This window comes from Ornithorhynchus anatinus, chromosome 3, assembly GCF_004115215.2.
Source record: "Ornithorhynchus anatinus isolate Pmale09 chromosome 3, mOrnAna1.pri.v4, whole genome shotgun sequence".
Taxonomy (NCBI): Eukaryota; Metazoa; Chordata; class Mammalia; order Monotremata; family Ornithorhynchidae; genus Ornithorhynchus; species Ornithorhynchus anatinus.
The window spans coordinates 6,391,545-6,412,650 of record NC_041730.1 but is presented as its reverse complement, the minus strand read 5'-3'; the positions used below and the strand labels follow the sequence as shown (position 1 = coordinate 6,412,650).

General features: G+C 61.6%; 1 protein-coding gene across 1 annotated transcript; it reads left to right on the top strand.

The window, feature by feature from the left end:
• Positions 1 to 1,969: 1,969 nt before the first annotated feature.
• On the top strand, positions 1,970 to 15,937 carry CTSF (cathepsin F). Its single transcript, XM_029060146.2, has 13 exons — positions 1,970 to 2,464; positions 5,281 to 5,356; positions 5,753 to 5,817; positions 8,574 to 8,649; positions 9,743 to 9,856; positions 11,822 to 11,967; positions 13,250 to 13,346; positions 13,480 to 13,560; positions 13,686 to 13,805; positions 13,964 to 14,028; positions 14,215 to 14,305; positions 14,845 to 14,903; positions 15,232 to 15,937. Exons 1-13 carry the CDS (start codon positions 2,171 to 2,173, stop codon positions 15,304 to 15,306), a joined length of 1,359 nt encoding a protein of 452 aa, XP_028915979.1. The 5' UTR covers positions 1,970 to 2,170; the 3' UTR covers positions 15,307 to 15,937.
• Positions 15,938 to 21,106: the final 5,169 nt, after the last annotated feature.

Sequence of the window (21,106 nt, the reverse complement as noted above, 5' to 3'; positions counted from 1 at the left end):
TGAGCCGCGCCACTTCTCTAAAGAGCCCGGCCTGGGGAGTCAGAGGTTATGGGTTCTAATCCTAGTTCAGCCGCTTGCCAGATGTGTGACTTTGGGCAAGTCACTTCCCTTCTCTGGGCCTCAGTGACCTCATCTGGAAAATGGGGATGAAGACTGGGAGCCCCACGTGGGACGACCTGATCACCTTGTATCCCCCCGACCCAGGGCTTAGAACAGGGCTTGGCACATAGTAAGCGATTAACAAATGGCAATATTATTTTTTATTATTATGAGAGGTCACGCCCCCTACGAACAGACCCGCACCTAAAGGTCCCGTCCCCTTGAGAAGTCCCGCCCCTAGGGGAGAACAGCGTGGCTCGGTGGAAAGAGCCCGGGCTTGGGAGTCAGGAGTCAGGGGTTCGAATCCCAACTCCGCCCCCGGTCAGCTGTGCGACTTTGGGGCCAGTCACTTCGCTTCTCTGGGCCTCAGTGACCTCATCTGGAAAACGGGGATGGAGACCGGGAGCCCCACGGCGGACACCCTCACCCCCTTGTATTCGTTCATCCAATCGTATTTATCGTGGCTCAGTGGAAAGAGCACGGGCTTCGGAGTCAGAGGTCATGAGTTCGAATCCCGGCTCTGCCGCTTGTCAGCCGTGTGACGGTGGGCAAGTCACTTCACTTCTCTGTGCCTCAGTGACCTCATCTGTCAAATGGGGATTAACTGCGAGCCTCACGTGGGACAACCCGATGACCCTGTATCTATCTACCCCAGCGCTTAGAACGGTGCTCGGCACACAGTAAGCGCTTAACAAATACCAACGTTATTATTGTTATGTGCACAACACCGTATTAAGCGCTTGGAATCTCATTCATTCACTAGCGTTTACGGAGCGCTTACTATGTGCAGGTCACTGTACTAAGCGCTTGGCATGGACAATTCGGCAACAGACAGAGACAATCGGGCAACGGAAAGAGACGAACCCGCCCAATGACGGGCTCACGGCCTAAACGGGGGAGAAAGGCGGCGAAGCAAAACGGAACAGCGCGACACCGGACAGCATCATCAAGATAAACAGCAGCGTGAGAAGCAGCGTGGCTCAGTGGAAAGAGCACGGGCTTTGAAGTCAGGGCTCATGAGTTCGAATCCCAGCTCTGCCACTTGTCGGCTGTGTGACTGTGGGCGAGTCACTTAACTTCTCTGTGCCTCAGTTCCCTCATCTGTAAAATGGGGATTAAGACTGGGAGCCCCACGTGGGACGACCTGATTCCCCCTCTGTCTACCCCAGCGCTTAGAACAGTGCTCGGCACATAGTAAGCGCTTAACAAATACCAACATTATTATTATTATAAATAGAATCGAGGAGACGTCCGCCTCAGTGACAAAATGAACAGGGTAATAAATAATATGTGTCGGGCGAGTCACTTCTCTGGGCCTCGGCGACCTCTTCCGTAAAACGGGGATTAACCGGGAGCCTCGCGCGGGGCGACCCGATGACCCCGGATCTCCCCCGGCGCTTAGAACGGCGCCCGGCACCTAGTAAGCGTTTAGCAAATACCGACGTTATTATCATCCTATCGATGAGCGATGGGGGAGGAGCAGAGGGCGGGAGAGCGGGGAAGGGGAAGGAGAATAATAATAATAAATAATAACGTTGGCATTTGTTAAGCGCCTACTAGGTGCCGAGCGCCGTTCTAAGCGCTGGGGGAGACGTAGGGGAATCAGGTGGTCCCACGCGGGGCTCCCGGTCTTCATCCCCATTTTACAGACGAGGTCACCGAGGCCCAGAGAAGTGAAGTGCCTTGCCCACGGTCACCCGGCCGACAAGTGGCCGCGCCGGGATTCGAACTCGTGACCTCTGACTCCGAAGCCGAGCCCCTTCCAGAAGCGGGGCTCGGGCTGGGAAGGCCTCCCGGAGGAGGCTTCCGCTTGATCGATCCCGGCGGGGTCGTTATCCTAGATCCGCGCCTCAGTTCACCTCGTCTGTAAAACGGGGATTAGAAGCGGGAAGCCCACGTGGGCCGGGCCGACGACCTCGCGTCTCCCCCGGCGCCGGGAAAGGCGTCGGCGCTCAAGCCAGCAGCGTTAGTGTCGGCATCGTCCCGCCCCCGAGGCCCGGCCCCTGAAAGAGCTCCCTGGGAGAAGTCCCGCCCAGTCCTCCCGGGGACGGGACGGACAGGCCGGGCGGCGATGGAGCGGAGGAGGCCCGGGCCCGGAGGGGGACGGGGACGGGGACGGGGACGGGGGGTGTCCGTCGCGGGGCCTCTGCCGCCGTTGCTGCCGCCGCCGCTGCCGCCGCCGCCGCTGCTGCTGCTGCTGCTGCTGCTGGCGTCGCCGGGCCCGGGGCAACCGCGGCCGCTGCCCGCCCCCGACGCCCCCCGACCCCCCGCGCCGCCGGACGCCGCCCGCCCGGCCCTCCGGACGCAACCCCGCCACCGCCAGCAAGGCCCGCCAGCGCCGCTCCGCCCGCCCCGGGGCCCGCAGGTGACCTCTGCCCGTCCTGCCCGCCCTCGGCCTGTCTGCCCGGCCGGCCGCCTGGCCGTCTGTCCGGCCGCCTGGCCGCCCGCCTGGCCGTCTATCTGCCTCTCCGTCCATCTGTCTGCCTGTCCGCCTGTCTGTCCACCCGTCCGCCCGCCTGTCTGTCCATCCGTCTGCCTGTCCGTCCACCTATCCGTCCGTCCGTCTGCCTGTCCGTCCGCCTATCCGTCCGTCTGCCTGTCCGTCTGTCTGTCCGCCTGTCTGTCTATCCGTCTACCCGCCTGTCCGTCCATCCGTCTGCCTGTCCGTCCGCCTAACTGTCTGTCTGTCCGTCTCCCTGTCCGTCCGCCCATCCGTCCGTCTGTCCGCCTGTCCGTCTGTCTGTCCGCCTGTCTGTCTATCCGTCTGCCTGTCCGTCCGTCTCCCTGTCCGTCCGCCTATCCGTCCGTCTCCCTGTCCGTCCGCCTGTCTGTCCATCCGTCTGCCTGTCCGTCCACCTATCCGTCCGTCCGTCTGCCTGTCCGTCCGCCTATCCGTCCGTCTCCCTGTCCGTCCGCCTGTCTGTCCATCCGTCTGCCTGTCCGTCCACCTATCCGTCCGTCCGTCTGCCTGTCCGTCCGCCTATCCGTCCGTCTGCCTGTCCGTCTGTCTGTCCGCCTGTCTGTCTATCCATCTACCCGCCTGTCCGTCCATCCGTCTGCCTGTCCGTCCGCCTAACTGTCTGTCTGTCCGTCTCCCTGTCCGTCCGCCCATCCGTCCGTCTGTCCGCCTGTCCGTCTGTCTGTCCGCCTGTCTGTCTATCCGTCTGCCTGTCCGTCCGTCTCCCTGTCCGTCCGCCTATCCGTCCGTCTCCCTGTCCGTCCGCCTGTCTGTCCATCCGTCTGCCTGTCCGTCCACCTATCCGTCTGTCCGTCTGCCCGTCCATCCGCCTGTCTGCCCATCTCTCCGCCTGCCCGTCCGCCCGTCCGCCCGTCGGGCGATGGGCGGCCGGAGGGACCCTCTCGTCCCTGGCGGCGACGGGGCTGGACCCCTCCTCTCGCAGCCCCCCGCCGCCCCGCTCGGTGTGGGCGGCCGTCAGCCCGATAATAATCGTAATCATAACGATGGTGGTATCGGTTAAGCGCTTACTACGCGCCGAGCACTGCTCTGAGCGCCGGGGAGGGGATACGAGATGATCGGGTCGCTCCCGGGAGGCTCCCGGTCTCAGTCACCATTTCCCAGATGAGGTCGCTGAGGTCCGGAGAAGTGAAGTGACTCGCCCCGGGTCGCCCGGCTGACAAGGAGCGGAGCCGGGATTAGAACCCATGACCTCCGACTCCCAAGCCCGGGCTCTCTCACGCTGCGCTGCTTCTCTCCGGCGGGACTGTTTCTGCGGCGCGCGCTACGTGCCGAACCCTGCGCCAAGCGCTCGGGAGGAGATACGGCCACACAACGAGCGGGGGGAGACGGCGCCGGTCCGGGCCCCGGGAATACCTCGGCCCCCCACCGGGGAGTCAGAAGGTCATGGGTTCTAATCCCGGCACCTGCCTGCCGGATGACCTAGGGCTAGTCCCTTCGCTTCTCTGGGCCTCAGTTCCCTCATCCTCAAAATATAATGATCATAAGAATGACATCTGTTAAGCACTTATTATGTGCAAAGCACCGTTCTAAGCCTTGGGAAGGATACAAGGTGATCAGGTTGTCCCACGTGGGGCGCCCAGTCTTCATCCCCATTTTACAGAGGAGGGAACTGAGGCCCAGAGAAGTGAAGTGACTTGCCCAAGGTCACCCAGAGCCGGGATTGGAACCCATGACCTCTGATTCCCCAGCCTGTGCTCTTTCCACTGAGCCACGCTGCTTCTTTGATGGGGATTGAGGCTGCAAGCCCCATGTGGAGCAGGGACTGTGTCCCACCTGATTTTCATGCATCCACCCCAGTGCTTAGGACAGTGCCTGGCACACAGTAAGGACTGAACAAATACCATTATTATTATTATTATTATTATTATTATTAGTGGTCTCAAGCCCAGATGAGCCGAGGCAGCAGCCAGCTGCCTGGTGGCTCTGGGGGAAATGTGTCAGTCAGATGACCGAGACCATCCTTGGGGATCATTCCTTCAGTCGTTCATTCCGTCCTATGTATTGAGCGCTTACTGTGTGCAGCGCACTGTATTAAGCGCCTGGAACACTAACCGCTGCCTGGCTTCCGGGCAGGAGTCCTTTTCTTCTCAAAGGCCCATCTCCTCCGAGAGGCCTTCCCTGACTAAACCCTCTTCTCCCACTCCCTTCTGCGTCACCCTGACTTGCTCCCTAGAGAAGCAGCGCGGCTCAGTGGAAAGAGCCCGGGCTTGGGAGTCGGAGGTCATGGGTTCGAATCCCCGCTCTGCCACGTCAGCTGGGTGACCGTGGGCGACTCACGTCACTTCTCTGGGCCTCAGTTCCCTCATCTGTAAAATGGGGATCAACTGTGAGTCTCCCGGGGGACGACCCGATGACCCTGTATCTACCCCAGCGCTTAGAACAGTGCCCTGCACAGAGTAAGCGCTTAACAGATATCAACATGATTATTATTCACCCCTCCCCGGCCCCGCACCGCCTCCGTCCATATCTGTCGTTTATTTCTTTCTCTTAACGTCCGTCTGCCCGTCTAGACCGTCAGCTCCTTGTGGGCAGGGAATGCGTCTGTGGCGTCGTTCTCTCCCAAGCGCTTAGTACGGCGCTCTACCCACGATCGGGATCCAATAAACACATCTCGACCGAATGACGTGGCTGCCTCAACTCCCCGAGTCACGGGGCCACGTGGGGACCTCGGACGGAGCCCCTCTCCTCTTTTCTCCCTTCAGCCTTGTGACTCTCAAGTCCTGGACTGGCCGCAGCTGGACGAGCGAATGCCGCTGAAACGAGGTTGCGGCCCGGCAGGTGAGAAAAGTCCAAGGGGTCCATGGCGGGGGGACTCCGCGGTCCCCTCTTTCTCCCCAGGGCTCTGGAGGGGGTGACGGTTGGAAGCGGCGCGGCAAAAAGGATAGAGCCGAGGCCTGGGAGTCAGAAGGTCACGGGTTCTAATCCCGGCCCCGCCGCTTGTCCGTCGTGCGGCCTTGAGCGAGGCCACCTCCCTTCCCTCGGTTACCTCCTCTGTAAAACGGGGATTGAGACGGCGAGCCCACCGTGGGACAGGGACCGTGTCCAAGCCGGTTACCTGGTATCCACCCCCAGCGCTTAGTACGGTGCCTGGCACATTGTGAGCGCTTAAGAAATACCACGGCTATTATTATGGGGGTGGGGGGCAGGTAACCGAACTTCATGTGTCCTGTCTAGAGACCCCGGATGAGCCCAGGAATCTGGACCACCGTCAACCGCTGCCCCAGGAAGATCCCACCCAGGTGAGGACCCTGGTTAGACAGGGCGAGAAGGTGGCGTCTTTCCCCCCTCACCCCAATCGGCGATATTTATGGAGCGCTTACTGTGCGCGGAGCACCGGACGAAGCGTCCGGGGGAGTGCGGCGCGAAAATATAACGGACGTATTCCCTGCCGACAATAAACGTACAGTCTAGAGGGAGAGACGGGCATGAATAGAAATAGATACATCACGGATAAGGACAAAAGTGGAAAGGGCATGGGCTTGGGAGTCAGAGGTCATGGGTTCGAATCCCGGCTCTGCCGCTTGTCAGCTGTGTGACTGTGGGCGAGTCACTTAACTTCTCTGTGCCTCAGTTACCTCGTCTGTAAAATGGGGATTACGACTGTGAGCCTCATGTGGGACAACCTGATGACCCTGTGTCTACCCCAGCGCTTAGAACAGTGCTCTGCATAGCGTAAGCGCTTAACAAATACCAACATTATTGTTATTATTATTATGATTATTAAAAGTGCTTTGGGCCTGGGGGAGGGAAGCGTGAAGGAAGGGAGCGAGACAGAGCGACAGGATCGGGGCAACCTTCCCTGACTAATCCTCATTTATTTCCCCGCTTTATTTTCCCTCCATTCTACCTCACCTATTATTAATAATAATAATAATAATGGTATTTGTTAAGCGCTTACTTTATACCTGGCACTGTTCTCGGCGCTGGGCTGGTTATAAGCAAATGGGGTTGGACACAGTCCCTGTCCCACCCGGGGCTCACCGTCTTAATCCCCATTTTATAGATGAGGGAACTGAGGTCCAGAGAAATTAAGCGAGTTGCCCAAGGCCACGCAGCAGACGAGTGGTGGAGCCGGGATTAGCACTCATGACCTTCTGACTCCCAGGCCCGTGATCTCTCCATTACGCAATGCTGCTCCCCCCAACTCCGTGCTGCTTCCGCATTTAATATCCTTATATTTTACATTTCTAAAGCCTTCCCTGACTAAGCCCTCGGTTTCCCTCCTCCCCCTTCCTTCTGCGACACCTGTGCATTTGGAAACGTCCCCTTTGAACACTTGGTATCCTCAGCAAGCCCTCACACACCTCCCCTGTCCGCCTTCGGCGCGTCGCAGCATTTCTCTGGGCCTCAGTTCCTTTGTCTGGAAAATGGGGATGAAGAATGTGAGCCCCAAGTGGGACAGGGACTGTCCAACCTAACTGGGATCTACCCCAGTGTTCAGAACGGGGCTGGGCACACCGTAAGCGCTTCGCAAGTAGCGTTATTATTAATAAGCACTTTTATACTCCCCCCTCCCATCCCCACAGCACTTACGGAAATATCCGTATACTCGATTTTCCTCCCGTCCCCGTAATTTATTTTAATGTCTGCCTCAGCTTGTAGACTATAAGCTGGCTGTGGGCAGGGATCACATCTACCAACTCTATTATATTGTACTTTCCCGAGTGCTTTAAACAGCGCTCCGCAGAGAGTAGCGCTCAATAAATACCACTGCCCTACAGCACTGATGTCCATATCCCTAATTTACCCTGGGTCTGCCTCTCCCCCCAGACCGTGTTCTTATGGGCAGGGATCACGTCTCTCAGCTCTATCGTACTGCAGTTTCCCAAGTGCTTAGTTCAGCGCTCCGCACACAGAAAGTGCTCACTGGGCGGTATTTATTGAGCATTTCGCGGAGCGAGAGCAACACGAGAGAGTTGAAAAATGCAATCTCTCCCCACAGGCAGTTTACGGTCCATTAATTGATTAAGCCTGTACTCCCTAAGCTCTTTAGTACCCACACCGCCCCTGCAGCAGGGTGTCGTGGATAGAGCGGGGGCCTGGGAGTTGGAAGGTCATGGGTTCCAATCCCGGCTCCACCGCTTGTCGGCCGAGTGGCCTTGGGCAAGTCGCTTTCTTTCTCTGGGCCTCTGTCATCTCATCTCTAAAATGGGGGTTGAGACTGTTAGCCCCACCTGGGACCGGGACCGTATCCCGCTCGATTTGCTTCTATCTACCCCGGCGCCCGGTACAGTGCCGGGCACACAGTGAGCGCTTAACAAATACCATCACTGTGATTTCCGTACATATCCTTATACTCGGTCGCTTCTACGACCTGTCATTTGAATTTTCTTTTACCTGTCATTTTTATCTTAATGTCTGCCTCCCCCTGCTAGATCGTAAGCTCTTCAAGGGCGGGGATGGGTGTCTCCTAACTCTATCGTACTCTCCCAAGCGCTTAGTACAGTGCTCGGCACGCAGTCGGCGCTCGATAGATCCGCCAGATTGGCCGTGAGCTCACCGTGGGCAGGGAATGGGTCTGTTGGTCTATGGTCCTTGCCCAAGCACTTAGTAGAGTGCTTCGCGCGCAGTAAGCGCTCGGTAAACACGATGGAATGACTGATCGGTGGCCTCACCCCTTCCTGAAGCAGGAAGGGATACACCTCTTCCAAGAGGCCTTTCCAGCCTGAGCCCCACGTTTCCTCCTCTCCCACTCCCTTCCGCGGCACCCTGACTCGCTCTCTCTGCTCTTCCCTCCTGCCAACCCAGCCCCGCCGCGCTTATGTCCATATCTGTCATTTTATTTATTTGTATTGCTGTCTGTCTCCACCCCCTAGACTGCGAGCTCGCTGGGGGCAGGGAATGTCACTCTTTGTTGTTGTTTTGTACTTTCCCGAGCGCTCAGAACAGTGCTCCGCACCCAGTAAGCGCTTAATAAATACGAGTGGACGCGTCGGGGTTCCCCGGTGGTGGCCGTGGGGATGTTGGGAAGCGTCACCTCCCTTGCACCTTCCAGGGTCACTCGGTGGAGGTGATCTCCCTCTTCAAGGAATTCCTCACCACCTACAGTCGGAGCTACGCCAATGCCACAGGTGAGGCGGGCCGGGAGAGCCCACAGGCGGAGGAATGGCGGGAAAGGCCGAGGAGGGGACCCCAGATAATAATAATGATGATGGTATATCTGTGAAGCGCTTACTATGTGCCAAGCACTGTTTTAAATGCTGGGGGGAGATACAAGGTGATCAGGTCGTCCCACCTGGGGCTCCCAGTCTTCATCCCCATTTTACAGATGAGGGAACTGAGGCACAGAGATGTGAAGTGACTTGCCCAAAATCACACAGCCGATCAGCGGCAGAGCCGGGATTAGAACCCGCGACCTCTGACTCCCCAACCCGGGCTCTTGCCACTGAGCCACGCTCCTCCTCCCCCCTAACCCCCATCACTCTGCCTCCTGTCCCCCCCCACCCCGCTCCCCCATCCCATCCCCAAACCCCTGTCAGACCAGTAATGCCTCCCGGTCCTCTAAGAAAGGAAACTGCAATTACCGGTCTGGTTATGGATTCGCCGACAATTAGCGCCCAGAAGTCACTCCCCACATCGCGCCGGTCAGACCAGTGTGTCCGCTCCTGTGTTTCCAACTCCCGGGATGGAGCGGTCCGTCCCATCCGGCGGAGCCTCCGCCCTCCGCGGCAGGGTGGGCGCCCGACCCGCGGGCGACGTGCCCGCCCCGTTGCCCGAGAAGCAGCGTGGCGTTGCGGACGGAGCCCGGACCTGTCCAGGGGTTCTGATCCCGGCTCCGCCTCTTGTCTGCTGTGTGGCCTTGGACGAATCACTTCACTTCTCTGGGCCTCATTTCCCTCAGCTGGAAAATGGGGATTGAGAGTGGGAGCCCCCCGTGGGCCAGGAACTGAGTCCAGCCCGACCTGTCTGTACCCACCCCAGCGCTTAGCAGAGTGCCCGGCACATAGTAGGCGCTTAACGGATTCCATCCTTATTATTATCCGGCCTCAGAGATGCTCGGCCTGTTCCCCCAGTCGCCCCGACCACTCCTCTTCACCCCCAAAACAACCCAGGGAGATTGGCAGGGTCCCAGCCTGGCACTTAACCTCCCCCCACCCACCCCCACCAAACAACACCCTTCCCCCCGTCGCGGCCACTCCTGTTCTCCCCGCCTGTGGTCCGCAGAGACTCAGCGACGTCTTGGCATCTTCGCCCACAACCTGGAACGGGCCCGAAGGATCCAGGAGCTGGACCAGGGTTCAGCCCGATATGGAGTCACCAAGTTCAGTGACCTCACAGGTAGGAGATGCTCCGGACGGGGGGTGGGGGTGGGAGGCGGGGCGTGCTCTCCCGACGCACCCATCGATCGATCGGTGGTGTTTATTGAGCGCTTGCTATGCGCAGAGCACTGTGCTTGAGAGGGTACAAGCAGCGTGGCCTCGTGGAGAGAGTACGGGCGGACCTGGGTTCTAGCGCCGGCTCCGCCACTTGTTTGCTGGGTGACCTCGGGGAGCTCAGTTCACTTCTCCGGGCCTCAGCGACCTCATCTGGAAAATGGGGCCGAAGACCGCGAGCCCCACGTGGGACGGGGCCCGTGCCCCACCCGCTTAGCGTGTATTCATTCGTTCAGTCGCGTTTATCGAGCGCTTACTCTGTGCAGAGCGCCGTACTAAGCGCTTGGAATGTACAACGCTTAGTACGGCGCTTGACAGATAGAAAGTGCTTACCAAATAGCATTATTATTATCAACAGTGGTAGTAATATTATCATAACGCCCCAGAATTAGCAGGCACATTCTCTACCCATAAGGAGCTTCCAGTCTGGAGGGGGATAACGGGTGGGGCGGGGGGTGGGGAGGTGAGACATGCCATCGCCGGGCAGGACAGGGGGCTCCGGTTCCCACCCCCGCCTAAAAAGGGCAAAAACCCGTTCCCATTGGTGTCAGGCCAGTGTGAAGAGACTGACCTGGCTTGGGCCTCCCTGAACTGAGAGAGGCAGGTTTGGGCCCCTCCCTTTTTGAGATCCTAATAACGATGGTATTTGTTAAGCGCTATGTGCGAAGCACTCTTCTGTGCGCTGGGGGGGGGGGGTGATACGAGGTGATCAGATTGTCCCCCCCGGGGCTCCCAGTCTTCATCCCCTTTTCCGGATGAGGTGACCGAGGCCCAGAGAAGCGAAGGGACTTGCCCCAAGTCACCCGGCTGACCGGCGGCGGAGCCGGGATTAGAGCCCGTGACCTCTGCCTCCCAAGCCCGGGCTCTTTCCACTGAGTCACGCTTGCCCCCGTCCCCCTCTGTGGGCTGGGTGGTATCTCCGGCTGTTCCCTTCGGTGCCGGTCAGCCCTCCGGTCAACCATCTTGTCAGGCCCTCTTGTCAAGCCTTCTTTATCAAGCCCTCTTGTCAGGCCTCTTGTCAAGCCCTCTTGTCAAGCCTCTCGTCAGGCCTCTCGTCAGGCCTCTTGCCAAGCCTCTTGTCAGCCCTCTTATCGGCCCTCCCGTCGGCCCCCTTCTTCCTCTCCCCCTTCCCGAGGGCCCGCCTCCTCCAAGAGGCCTTCCCCGACTAAGCCCCTCTTCTCCCACTCCCCCTGCGTCACCCTGACCTGCTCCCTTTATCCGGCCCCACGGCACTCATGTCCACATCTGTCATTTATTTATTCCTGTTAACGTCCGTCTCCCCCTCTGGACTGTAAACTCATTGAGGGCAGGGAATGTGTCTCTTTTATTGTTCTGTTGTAATAATGATAATAATGTTGGTATTTGTTAAGCGCTTACTAAGTGCAGAGCACTGTTCTAAGCGCTGGGATCAGGGTGATCAGGTTGTCCCACGTAGGGCTCACAGTTTTCATCCCCATTTTACAGTTGAGGTCACTGAGGCACAGAGAAGCCAAGTGACCTGCCCACAGTCACACAGCTGACAAGTGGCAGAGCCGGCATTCGAACCCATGACCTCTGACTCCCAAGCATACTCCCCCAAGCGTTTAGCACGACCCTTTGCACACAGTAAGCGCTCCGTAAACACTTCACTGGACGAATGAAGTCGCGAACGGGGAACGTGTCTGTTATACGGTTCTCGTATAACACTCAGTCCAGTGCTCTGCACACGCTAAGTGCTCGATAAATACGATTGGATGAGTGGATGAAGTTGCGAGCGGGGAATGTGTGGGCCGTATCGTACTCTCCCAAGCGCTTAGAACGGTGCTCTGCACACAGTAAGCGCTCCTTAAACACGCTCGACTGACTGACTGGCTGGCTGGCTCCCTCTCAGAGGAGGAGTTTCGGACCTTCTACCTAAACCCGGTGCTGAGCCGTGTCCCCGGCCGCCCGCTGCGCCCGGCCCCGCCCGCCGCTGGGCCCGCACCCCCGGCGTGGGACTGGAGGGAGCACGGGGCTGTTACCAGCGTCAAAGATCAGGTGAGGGGCCGGGGGCGGGGCGAGGCGGGGAGGGGACGGGGGAGCAGGTCGGGACCCTCCATCATTATGATAATGATAATAATAATGTTGGTATTTGTTAAGCGCTTACTACTACTACTACTAATAATGTTGGTATTTGTTGTGCTTCCTATGTGCAGAGCACTGTTCTAAGCGCTGGGGTAGATACAGGTAATCAGGTTGTCCCACATGGGGCTCCCAGTCTTCATCCCCATTTTCCAGATGAGGTCACTGAGGCCCAGAGAAGTGAAGTGACTCGCCCACAGTCACCCAGCTGACGAGTGGCGGAGCCGGGATACGAACCCATGACCTCTGATTCCCAAGCCCCTCTTTCCACTGAGCCACGCTGCTTCTCTAAGTGTGCCAAGCACTGTTCTAAGCGCTGGGGCAGATGCAAAGTAATCATGTTGTCCCACGTAGGGCTCACAGTCTTCATCCCCGTTTTACAGATGAGGTAACTGAGACCCAGAAAATAATAATAATGTTGGTATTTGTTAAGCGCTTACTATGTGCAGAGCACCGTTCTGAGCGCTGGGGGAGATACAGGGTCATCGGGTTGTCCCACGTGAGGCTCACGGTCTTAATCCCCATTTTACAGAGGAGGCACTGAGGCCCAGAGAAGTGAAGTGACTCGCCCACAGTCACCCAGCTGACGAGTGGCAGAGCCGGAATTCGAACCCATGACCTCTGACTCCCCAGCCCGGGCTCTTTCCCCTGAGCCACGCTGCTTCTCTACAAGTTAAGCAGCAGTTCTCTGCCTCTCTGGAGAAGTTAAGAGACTTGCCCAAGGTCACACAGCTGACAAGCGGCGGAGCCGGGATAAGAACCCACGATTTCCGACTCCCAAGCCCAGGCTCTTTTCACTAAGCCGTGGCTTAGTGGCCAAAGCCCGGGCCTGGCAGTCAGAAAGACCTGGGTTCTAGTCCCGGCTCGGCCCCGGGTCCGCTGGGTGACCTTCGGCAGGTCGCTTCGCTCCTCTGGGCCTCATCTGTAAAATGGGGATTGGGAGCACGAGCCCCCCGGGGAACCGGGACCGCGTCCGACCCAATCATCTCCCCCGGCGCTCAGAACAGTGCTTGGCACAGAGTAGTCGCTTAACAAGCACCATGATTATCGACCATTATTACGTATCGAGCGCCGAGGTAAATGCGAGACAGGCCGGCCACGGCCGCTGGGTGGAGAAATGATTTGGCCTGGGGGGAGGGGGAGCGGGTGGGGGGGGTCTCCGCTTCTCCCCAACCCCCGTGTTCCCGTCTATTCCCAGGGCATGTGCGGGTCGTGCTGGGCCTTCTCTGTCACGGGCAACGTGGAAGGCCAGTGGTTCCTGAAGCGGGGGACGCTGCTGTCTCTCTCCGAGCAGGGTAAGGGGTCCCCCGGGGCCCCCGGGGCTCCAGCCCGACCCCCCCCTCCGGCTGCCGCCCTCTCCCACCCGGAAGGTGGACGCGTGCCGCCTCCCCCCTCACGTCCCCTCACGTCCTCTTGCTCCCGTGGCAGAGCTGGTGGACTGTGACACGCTCGACCAGGCCTGTGGGGGGGGCCTCCCCTCCAACGCCTACACGGCGATCGAGACCCTCGGTAAGAGCGCGTGCGGGCGCGCCCGGGAGAGGTGCGGAGGGGCAGACTGGGGGAAGGAGAAGAAAGGATGGAGTCCACTCGTCTTCCTCCCTCCGACCCCGGACCCTGCCCCCGCCCCCGCCCAGGGGGCCTGGAGACAGAGAGCGACTACAGCTACCGGGGCCGTCGGCAGCGTTGCGGCTTCTCCCCGGACAAGGCCACCGTCTACATCAACAGCTCGGTGGAACTGAGCCGGGATGAGGCGGGTGAGCGGGGGGCCGGGGGTTGGAACGGGTGGGGGCCGGGGGCTGGAACGGGTGGAAACCGGGGAGGGGGAGGGAGGGCACGGGACGCCCGCCCTGAGCCTGGGGCCGACCCAACGGCCCCCGGGCCCCGGTCCGCCCTCGCTTCCCCCCCGCCTCAGAGCTCGCGGCCTGGCTGGCCGAGAACGGCCCCGTGTCCGTCGCCCTCAACGCCTTCGCCATGCAGGTGAGCCTCGCCGCCGCGGTGCCCGCCCCCTCCCCGCCGCCCCTACCCCCGGCCCTCCGGCCCGGGTCTTCCCCGCGCCTCCCCCGACCCACCGCCGCCAACTCTCCTTGGCCTCGGGGGCCCGGGGGGAGAGGGGGCGGCCACCCCTTGAGCCCCACGCTGACTTCCCTCTCTCCCTCCCTCCAGTTCTACCGTGGCGGGGTCTCCCACCCCTTCCGGCCGCTGTGCACCTCCTGGCTCATCGACCACGCGGTGCTGCTCGTGGGCTACGGCAACCGTGAGTCCCGACCCGGGCCAGGCCGGCCCGGGCCAGGGCGGAGCAGGGCCCTGGGGGTGGGGGGGCGGGGGGCAGTTAGACGCGGTATGCCTGGAACCGGGGGGTTGCTGTCTTGGTCGGGGGTGGGGGCCAACCACTCAGCAGGGCAGAGCCCTCCCCAGGGTGCTTGGCACATAGTAAGCGCTTAACAAATACGACTGTGATGATTATCATCCCCCCCCCCCCCCCGCCTCACTAGGCTCTCTTTCCTCCCCTCCCCGCAACTTGACACTTTCCTCTCCCCGCCCACCTCACTAGACCCTCTTTCCTCCCCTGTCCCCTCTTAGACTCCCTCCCCCCACCCCCTCACTGGACTCTCTTTCTCCCCCACCCCACTAGACTCTCTTCCTTCCCCTCCCCTTGCCCACCTCACTAAGGCCCCCTTTCCTCCCCTCCCCGTCCACCCCAATCAGTCGGGTCTCTTCGGCCTCCCGCTGGCCCCGCTCAGTAGGTTGTGTGCGTCTCTCTCTCTGTCTGTCTGTCCTTCCCTTCCCCGCCAGGCTCCGGCATCCCCTTCTGGGCCATCAAGAACAGCTGGGGCGCTGACTGGGGAGAGGAGGTGAGTGCCGATCCGCTTCTGATCCCAGCGGGACCTCTCCGTCGGGCTCCCCCGGTCCCTCCCCTCCCAGTCCATCGCCCCGCAGCCTCTCCATTCGGCACTCCCCTCCCGGTCCGTCCCCCCCGGGCCACCGGTCGCTCCCCTCCCGGTCCGTCCCCCCCCCCCGCAGCCTCCCCATCCCACTCCCCCCCGTCACCCCTCTCCCGGCCCGCCCCCCTGCGGCCCGTCCGGGCGGCTCCCCCGGGCACCGGTCGCTCCCCCCCGGGTCCGTCCCCGCGCGGCCCCCCCCGGGTCCCCGTCGCTCCCGTCCCTCTCCGTCCCCCCGCAGGGCTACTACTATTTGTACCGAGGGGCCCGAGCCTGCGGCGTCAGTACCATGGCCAGCTCGGCTGTGGTGGACTAGAGGCCCGCCTGGGCCGCCGCCGTCTCCGTCGCCTACCGGGGATGGTCCACGGCCCCTTCCGGCCCGGCGGGGGGCCCGCCCGACCTCGCTACGCCCACCCCCCCGCCCCCGCCACTTGGCCCTCGGTTAAGTAGAAGACCCTCACCTCACCGGTGGGATCCTGCCCCTTCCCCCTCCCGGGGCCGGAGCCGAGCGTCAAGTGCACGGCGCGCGCCCCGTAAACACCTCGATCGGCCGACGGGGGACGGGGGGGGTGACCGGCCCCGGTCCCGGAGCGAAGGGAGCGGGGTCGGAGCAGAAAGCCGGAGGCGGGAGGAGACGAGGAGAGCGGCAGCGGGGCCCAGGTGGGAATTGGGCGCGGGGAGGGAAGGGTGAAGCCACCCGCTTTGAGCGCACGGGCTGGGGACAGAATCTCTGTTCTCTGGGGAGGAGAAGGGGGTGGCCCCCATCCTAAACTCTGTCTTCCTCTTAGAAGTAACTTTTTCTTTTTCCTGGAGTAGACTGTAGGCTCCTTGAGGGCAGAGATGGGTCTTTTACCTCTGTCGTTCCCTGCTAAGTGCTTGGCAGAGCCCTCCGGGCCCCCGGCCCCCCCCCCCGCCGCGGCACTCAATAAAGGCTGTTGTTCATCCAATTCCTTCCTCTGCGGCGCAGAGGTGAGCGTCTCCCCCGGGGTGGGAGGATCGTCCTGGCGCCAGGAGGCAGGGGAGGTGGACGGGGCGGAACGGGAATAGGCCTGCCCCGCCGCCCCCGTCCCCCGCCCCCCCCGGCTACCCCCGACCCGGTGACCGCCGTCAGCGCGGGAGCCGGGGGGAGAGGAGAGCCGAGACCGCGGCGCTGACTCAGTGGGGCAGAGGGCCAGGGCGGCGGGTGATCCGCGGTCACGAGGTGGGGACGCAAGTCTAGAGTCGCCAGGCTCGCTGACCGCTCCCTCCCCGGCGCGCCTCTCTCTCTCACACACCCCCGACCCCCACCCCGATTCCGCCTCCAGATTCCGGCTTCCCCGGGCCAGGGCCGGGCCGGCAGAGGAGGGACCGGCTCCTTCGTGCTGTGGCTCATAAGGACTTGGAGGCGGGACCGAGTAGCTGGGGCCGCTCGATTCGTAATAATGATGATAATCATTATTAGGAGGGTATTTAAGCACTTAGCATGATTATTATGTTGGTATTTGTTAAGCACTTATTATTATGATGGTATTTAAGTGCTTACTGGGTGCCAGGCACTGTACTAAGCACTGGGGAGGATACAGGCAAATGGGGCTCAACACAGTCCCTGTCCCACATAGGGCTCACAGTCTTAACCCCCATTTTACAGAGGAGGGAACCGAGGCCCGGAGAAGGGAAGTGACTTGCCCAAGGCCACAGCTGACAAGCGGCAGAGCCGGGTGTGTGGCCTTGGGCAAGTGGCTTCCTTTCTCCGGGCCTCAGTTCCCTCCTCTGTAGAATGGGGACGAAGACCGTGAGCCCCCCAGGGACAACCTGACGATCTTGTATCCCCCCCAGTGCTTAGAACAGTGCTGGGCACATAGTAAGTGCTTAACAAAAACCAACATTATTATTATTGTTATGAGGGGCGGGGCTGGGATCAGAACGCGTGACCTTCTGACTCCCAGGCCCGTGCTCTACCCACTGAGCCATGCTGCTTCACCTATTTTAGTGAAGAGAGGAGCCCAGCCAAGGTCCAGAGGACCCCAAGCTGGGGAGGAAGGGAGGGTCCGAGGTCGTCCTCGGGCTGGAAGGGGCAAGGGGGGGTGGGCGGGCAGTCAGAGGTTGCTCTCGCCAAAGATTGGTGCTGGAGAAGGCCTTGAAGTCAAGGGGCCCATGTAGCAGATGTTTAAAAAAAAAAAAAAAGGTATTCGTTAAGCACTTACCAGGTCCCGAGCACTGTTCTAAGCCCTGGGGTAGATACAAGCTAATCAGGTCGTCCCACGTGGGGCTCACAGTCTTCATCCCCGTTTTACAGATGAGGCCCAGAGAAGTGAAGAGACTTGCCCAAAGTCACACAGTCGATAAGTGGCGGAGCCAGGATTAGAACCCACGACCCGTAGCATCTGGCCGGCTCCGGCGACAGCTTTTCCGCCGTGATGTAGCTCTGGGGAGCGGGGGGCCTGACAGAGACCCCCCCCCCCCAAAACACACACACACACGCGACGAGATCCGCACCCTTCCCCGCCCACAACCACCCCAGCCGAGCCGCGACACCCACCTCGTCCCCCGCCAAGATCCCGAACGAGGCCTCGACCGGCTCGGCCACCTCCCGCGTCGTGTAGTCGACGGAGGCCTGGAAGGTCACGGCCCCGGCCTCGATAGGGTCCCCGGGGTCATGACGCGGGCAGACTCCACCTCCGACCGCACCGGCGGTGGCGTGCCCGCGTCGGGGCCGACGGGGAGGGCGGTGGGTTAGCCGGGATCGGGGGTGGACTGGCAGGGCGGACCCGGGGGAGTCGCCCACCGAGTCATAGCCCGCGGAGATGAGGCAGGCTCGGAGGTCGGCGGGCTCCGCGGCGCCCTTCCGTCTCTGGGAGCGGCACGGACGACGTCGGCCCACCCCCGGGCCCCTGAAGCCGGCCACCGCCCGTTCCTCGGCACCTAGTCGGGGCGCCCTTCGATCCCTCAGGAGAGCCCCAGGTCCGTGAACCCGGCCCCCGCCCCTTCCTCGGTGCCCGGCCGGGGCACCGGCCTCCCTCCGGTCCCCGAGGACCACCCAAGCCTCACCCCCGGCCTGCCCCTGAACCCGGCCACCGCCCGCCCCTCACGGCCCAACCGGTGTGTCGGTCTCCCTTCGGTCCCTCGTTCAATAGTATTTATCGAGCGCTTACTGGGTGCGGAGCACTGGACTAAGCGCTCGGAATGGACAGATCGGTAACAGATAGGGACAGTCCCTGCCCTTTGACGGGCTTACGGTCTAATCGGGGGAGACAGACAAGAACGGCGGCAATAACAACGGCAATAAATAGAATCGAGGAGAATCAAATAGGATCAATAAATCCCTCAGGAGAACCCAAATCCCCCCCCCCCCCCCATCCCATCCCCAGATCCCTGAACCTGTTCACCATTCCTTCCTCGCCACGCAGCCGGGGTGCCCGCCCACCGCTCACCCAGGAGAAACCAGGCCCCTGGCCCACTCCCTAGTCCTAAACCCGGGCACTGCCCATTCCTCAGCGCCAGCCAACGGCAGAGCTGGGACTAGAATTTAGTCCTCCCGACGCCCAGATCCACATCCTTTCCCTTAGGCGTATCAAGTCACGGTCAAGGACAACATAATATTTTCCTTGCCGGAAAGAGCTCTACTCTTGGTCAAAAGGGAAAAGAAACGCTTACGGGTGTGAATCCCCTGAATTTTCCACCTCCAGATCCCTAATGCTTATCCTTATCCAGAGAAGCAGCGTGGCTCAGTGGAAAGAGCATGGGCTTTGGAGTCAGAGGTCATGGGTTCGAATCCCAGCTCGGCCACTTGCCAGCTGTGTGACTGTGGGCAAGTCACTTCACTTCTCGGTGCCTCAGTTACCTCATCTGTAAAATGGGGATGAAGACTGTGAGCCCCACGTGGGACAACCTGATTCACCTGTGTCTACCCCAGCGCTTAGAACAGTGCTCGGCACATAGTAAGCGCTTAACAAATACCAACATTATTATCCTAGATCAGCCTGGGGGCGCGTAGCGGGGGATACCCGGGCATCATCCGAGCGCTAGACTTGTCGTTTTTAAACTTCCCGCTTCCGGCCACGTCGGCCGGGGCGCCGGTCTCCCTCCGGTCCCTCAGGAGAGCCCAAACCCCCGACCCCCCAGCCCGCCCCCAGACTCCCGGACCCAGCCGGGACGCCGGTCTCCCTCCGGTCCCCCCGGAGAACCCAAGCCCCCACCTCCCCCGCCCCAGGGTTCCCGCGGCTCGGGGCCCAGCCCCGGCCCCGACCCGGAGGGGCGGAACTCGTTGAGCTGTTCCTGGCTCCGTCCCTTGGCGTCGCGGGTCGACCCCCGGTTCTCCACCTCGTCGAGGGTGCGGGGCGATGGAGGGGAGCAGCCGCGCCCAGCCCGCACGGATGTGCTGCGGGGAGGGAAGGGGGCGGCAGGTTGGCAGGGCTGTCACGCCAAGGCCCCGTGCCCGCTCCTCCCTGCCCACGTGTCCGTCGTCCTCCAGCCGGTCCGTGCTGCTCTCGTAGTTGACGACGCTCCGTTCCGGCGGCCCGCAGGCCGACCATCTGCTCCTCCGGCGGGCCGGCCGGGACCGCCGCCAGACCCCCGGCTTCCTGTTGAGACCAAACACCGCCTCGTGCCCCACTCTCCGCTGGGACCGGGCCCCGGGCGCCCCCCGCCCATTCCATCCTCAGCTCGGGCAGCGGCTGGCGAGCGGCGGGCCGTCCGCTACCGGTCAAAACTCCCCCGGGCCGGGCCGCGGCGGCCCGGGAGAGGGTCGGAGGCGGAGATTCGAGTTTACCGCGTGGAAGGCGGCGATGGGCTTCCGGATTGTTCCCAAGAAAACGCTCTGGATCCACTACCGGATCGCAGATGGGACAGCGGGGCCTGCCGGGAGAGAGGCGTCCGCGGTGTCGCTACGGGTCGGAAACGACCCGACGGCGTCAGACGAGACTCTCCCAAGTTTAAGTCCGGTGCTCTGCACACAGTGAGCGCTCCCTTTATTCATTCCCGCTCCCGGCCCCGCGGCATTCGGGTCCATAACTGTCATTTCTTGCTTTCCGTTCATGTCCGTTTCCCCCGTAGACCGGAAGCTAGTCGTAGGCAGGGACTGTGTCCGTTTACTGTCGGGTTGTCCTCTCCCAAGTGCTTAGTACACTGCTCCGTGCTTCCTTTATTCATCCTTCCTCCCGGCCCCACAGCACTTATTATTAATAATAATAATAATAATGATAATAATGTCGGTATATGTTAAGCGCCTCCTATGTGCAGGGCACCGTTCTAAGCGCTGGGGGAGATACGGGGTGATCAGGTGGTCCCCCGTGAGGCTCCCAGTCTTCATCCCCTTTTCCAGCTGAGGGAACCGAGGCCCAGAGACGCGAAGTGACTCGCCCACGGTCACCCAGCCGACCAGGGGCAGAGGCGGGATTCGAACCCATGACCTCTGACTCCCAAGCCCGGGCTCTTTCCAACAGCCGGCATTTCTTTCTTGCTATCAATATCCGCCTCCCCCTCGAGACCGCCAGCTCGTCGTGAGCAGAAAAACGAGCCGGTCCCTCGTGGGGGTGAGACCGCCCACGGTTGGCGCCCGGAAGCGGGGGGCGGGGCGGGCGTGGTGACGTCAGCGCGCGCGCGGCGGTCTGGGGCGTTAGGCCCCGCCCCCCCGGCGCTCGGGAGCCCCCGCCTCGATTGGCCGGTTCGGCCGGCGCTGCCGCCCTCTCATTGGTCCGGGGCGCCGTCCGTCCCCGGCGCGGGGCTGGGATCGGGCCCGGCGGCCCGCCCCTCCCCCACCACCTCCCCCTCCCCCTCCCCTCGCGCTCCGGCCCCACCACCGCCGGCTGCTCGCGGCGCCCGGCCCGGACCTCCCCCCCCCCCGCGGACCCCCCCCCGCACCTCCTCCGGACCCCAGACCGCTTCCCCTCCTCCTCCCCCTCCTCTTCCTCCTAACGACCCCTGACCCCTCCCCTTTCCCCTCCGCCCCATCTCCCTCCCAGAGACCCTCGACCCCTCCTCCTCCTCCTCCTCCCCCTTCCTCCTCTTCCCCCTTCCTCCCCCCCGTCCCCTCCCAGAGACCCCCGACTCCTCTTCCTCCTTCCCCTCCTCACCCCCCTCCCAGAGACCCCCGAACCTTCCACCTCCTCCGCCTCCCCCCCTTCCCCTCCCACCCCCCC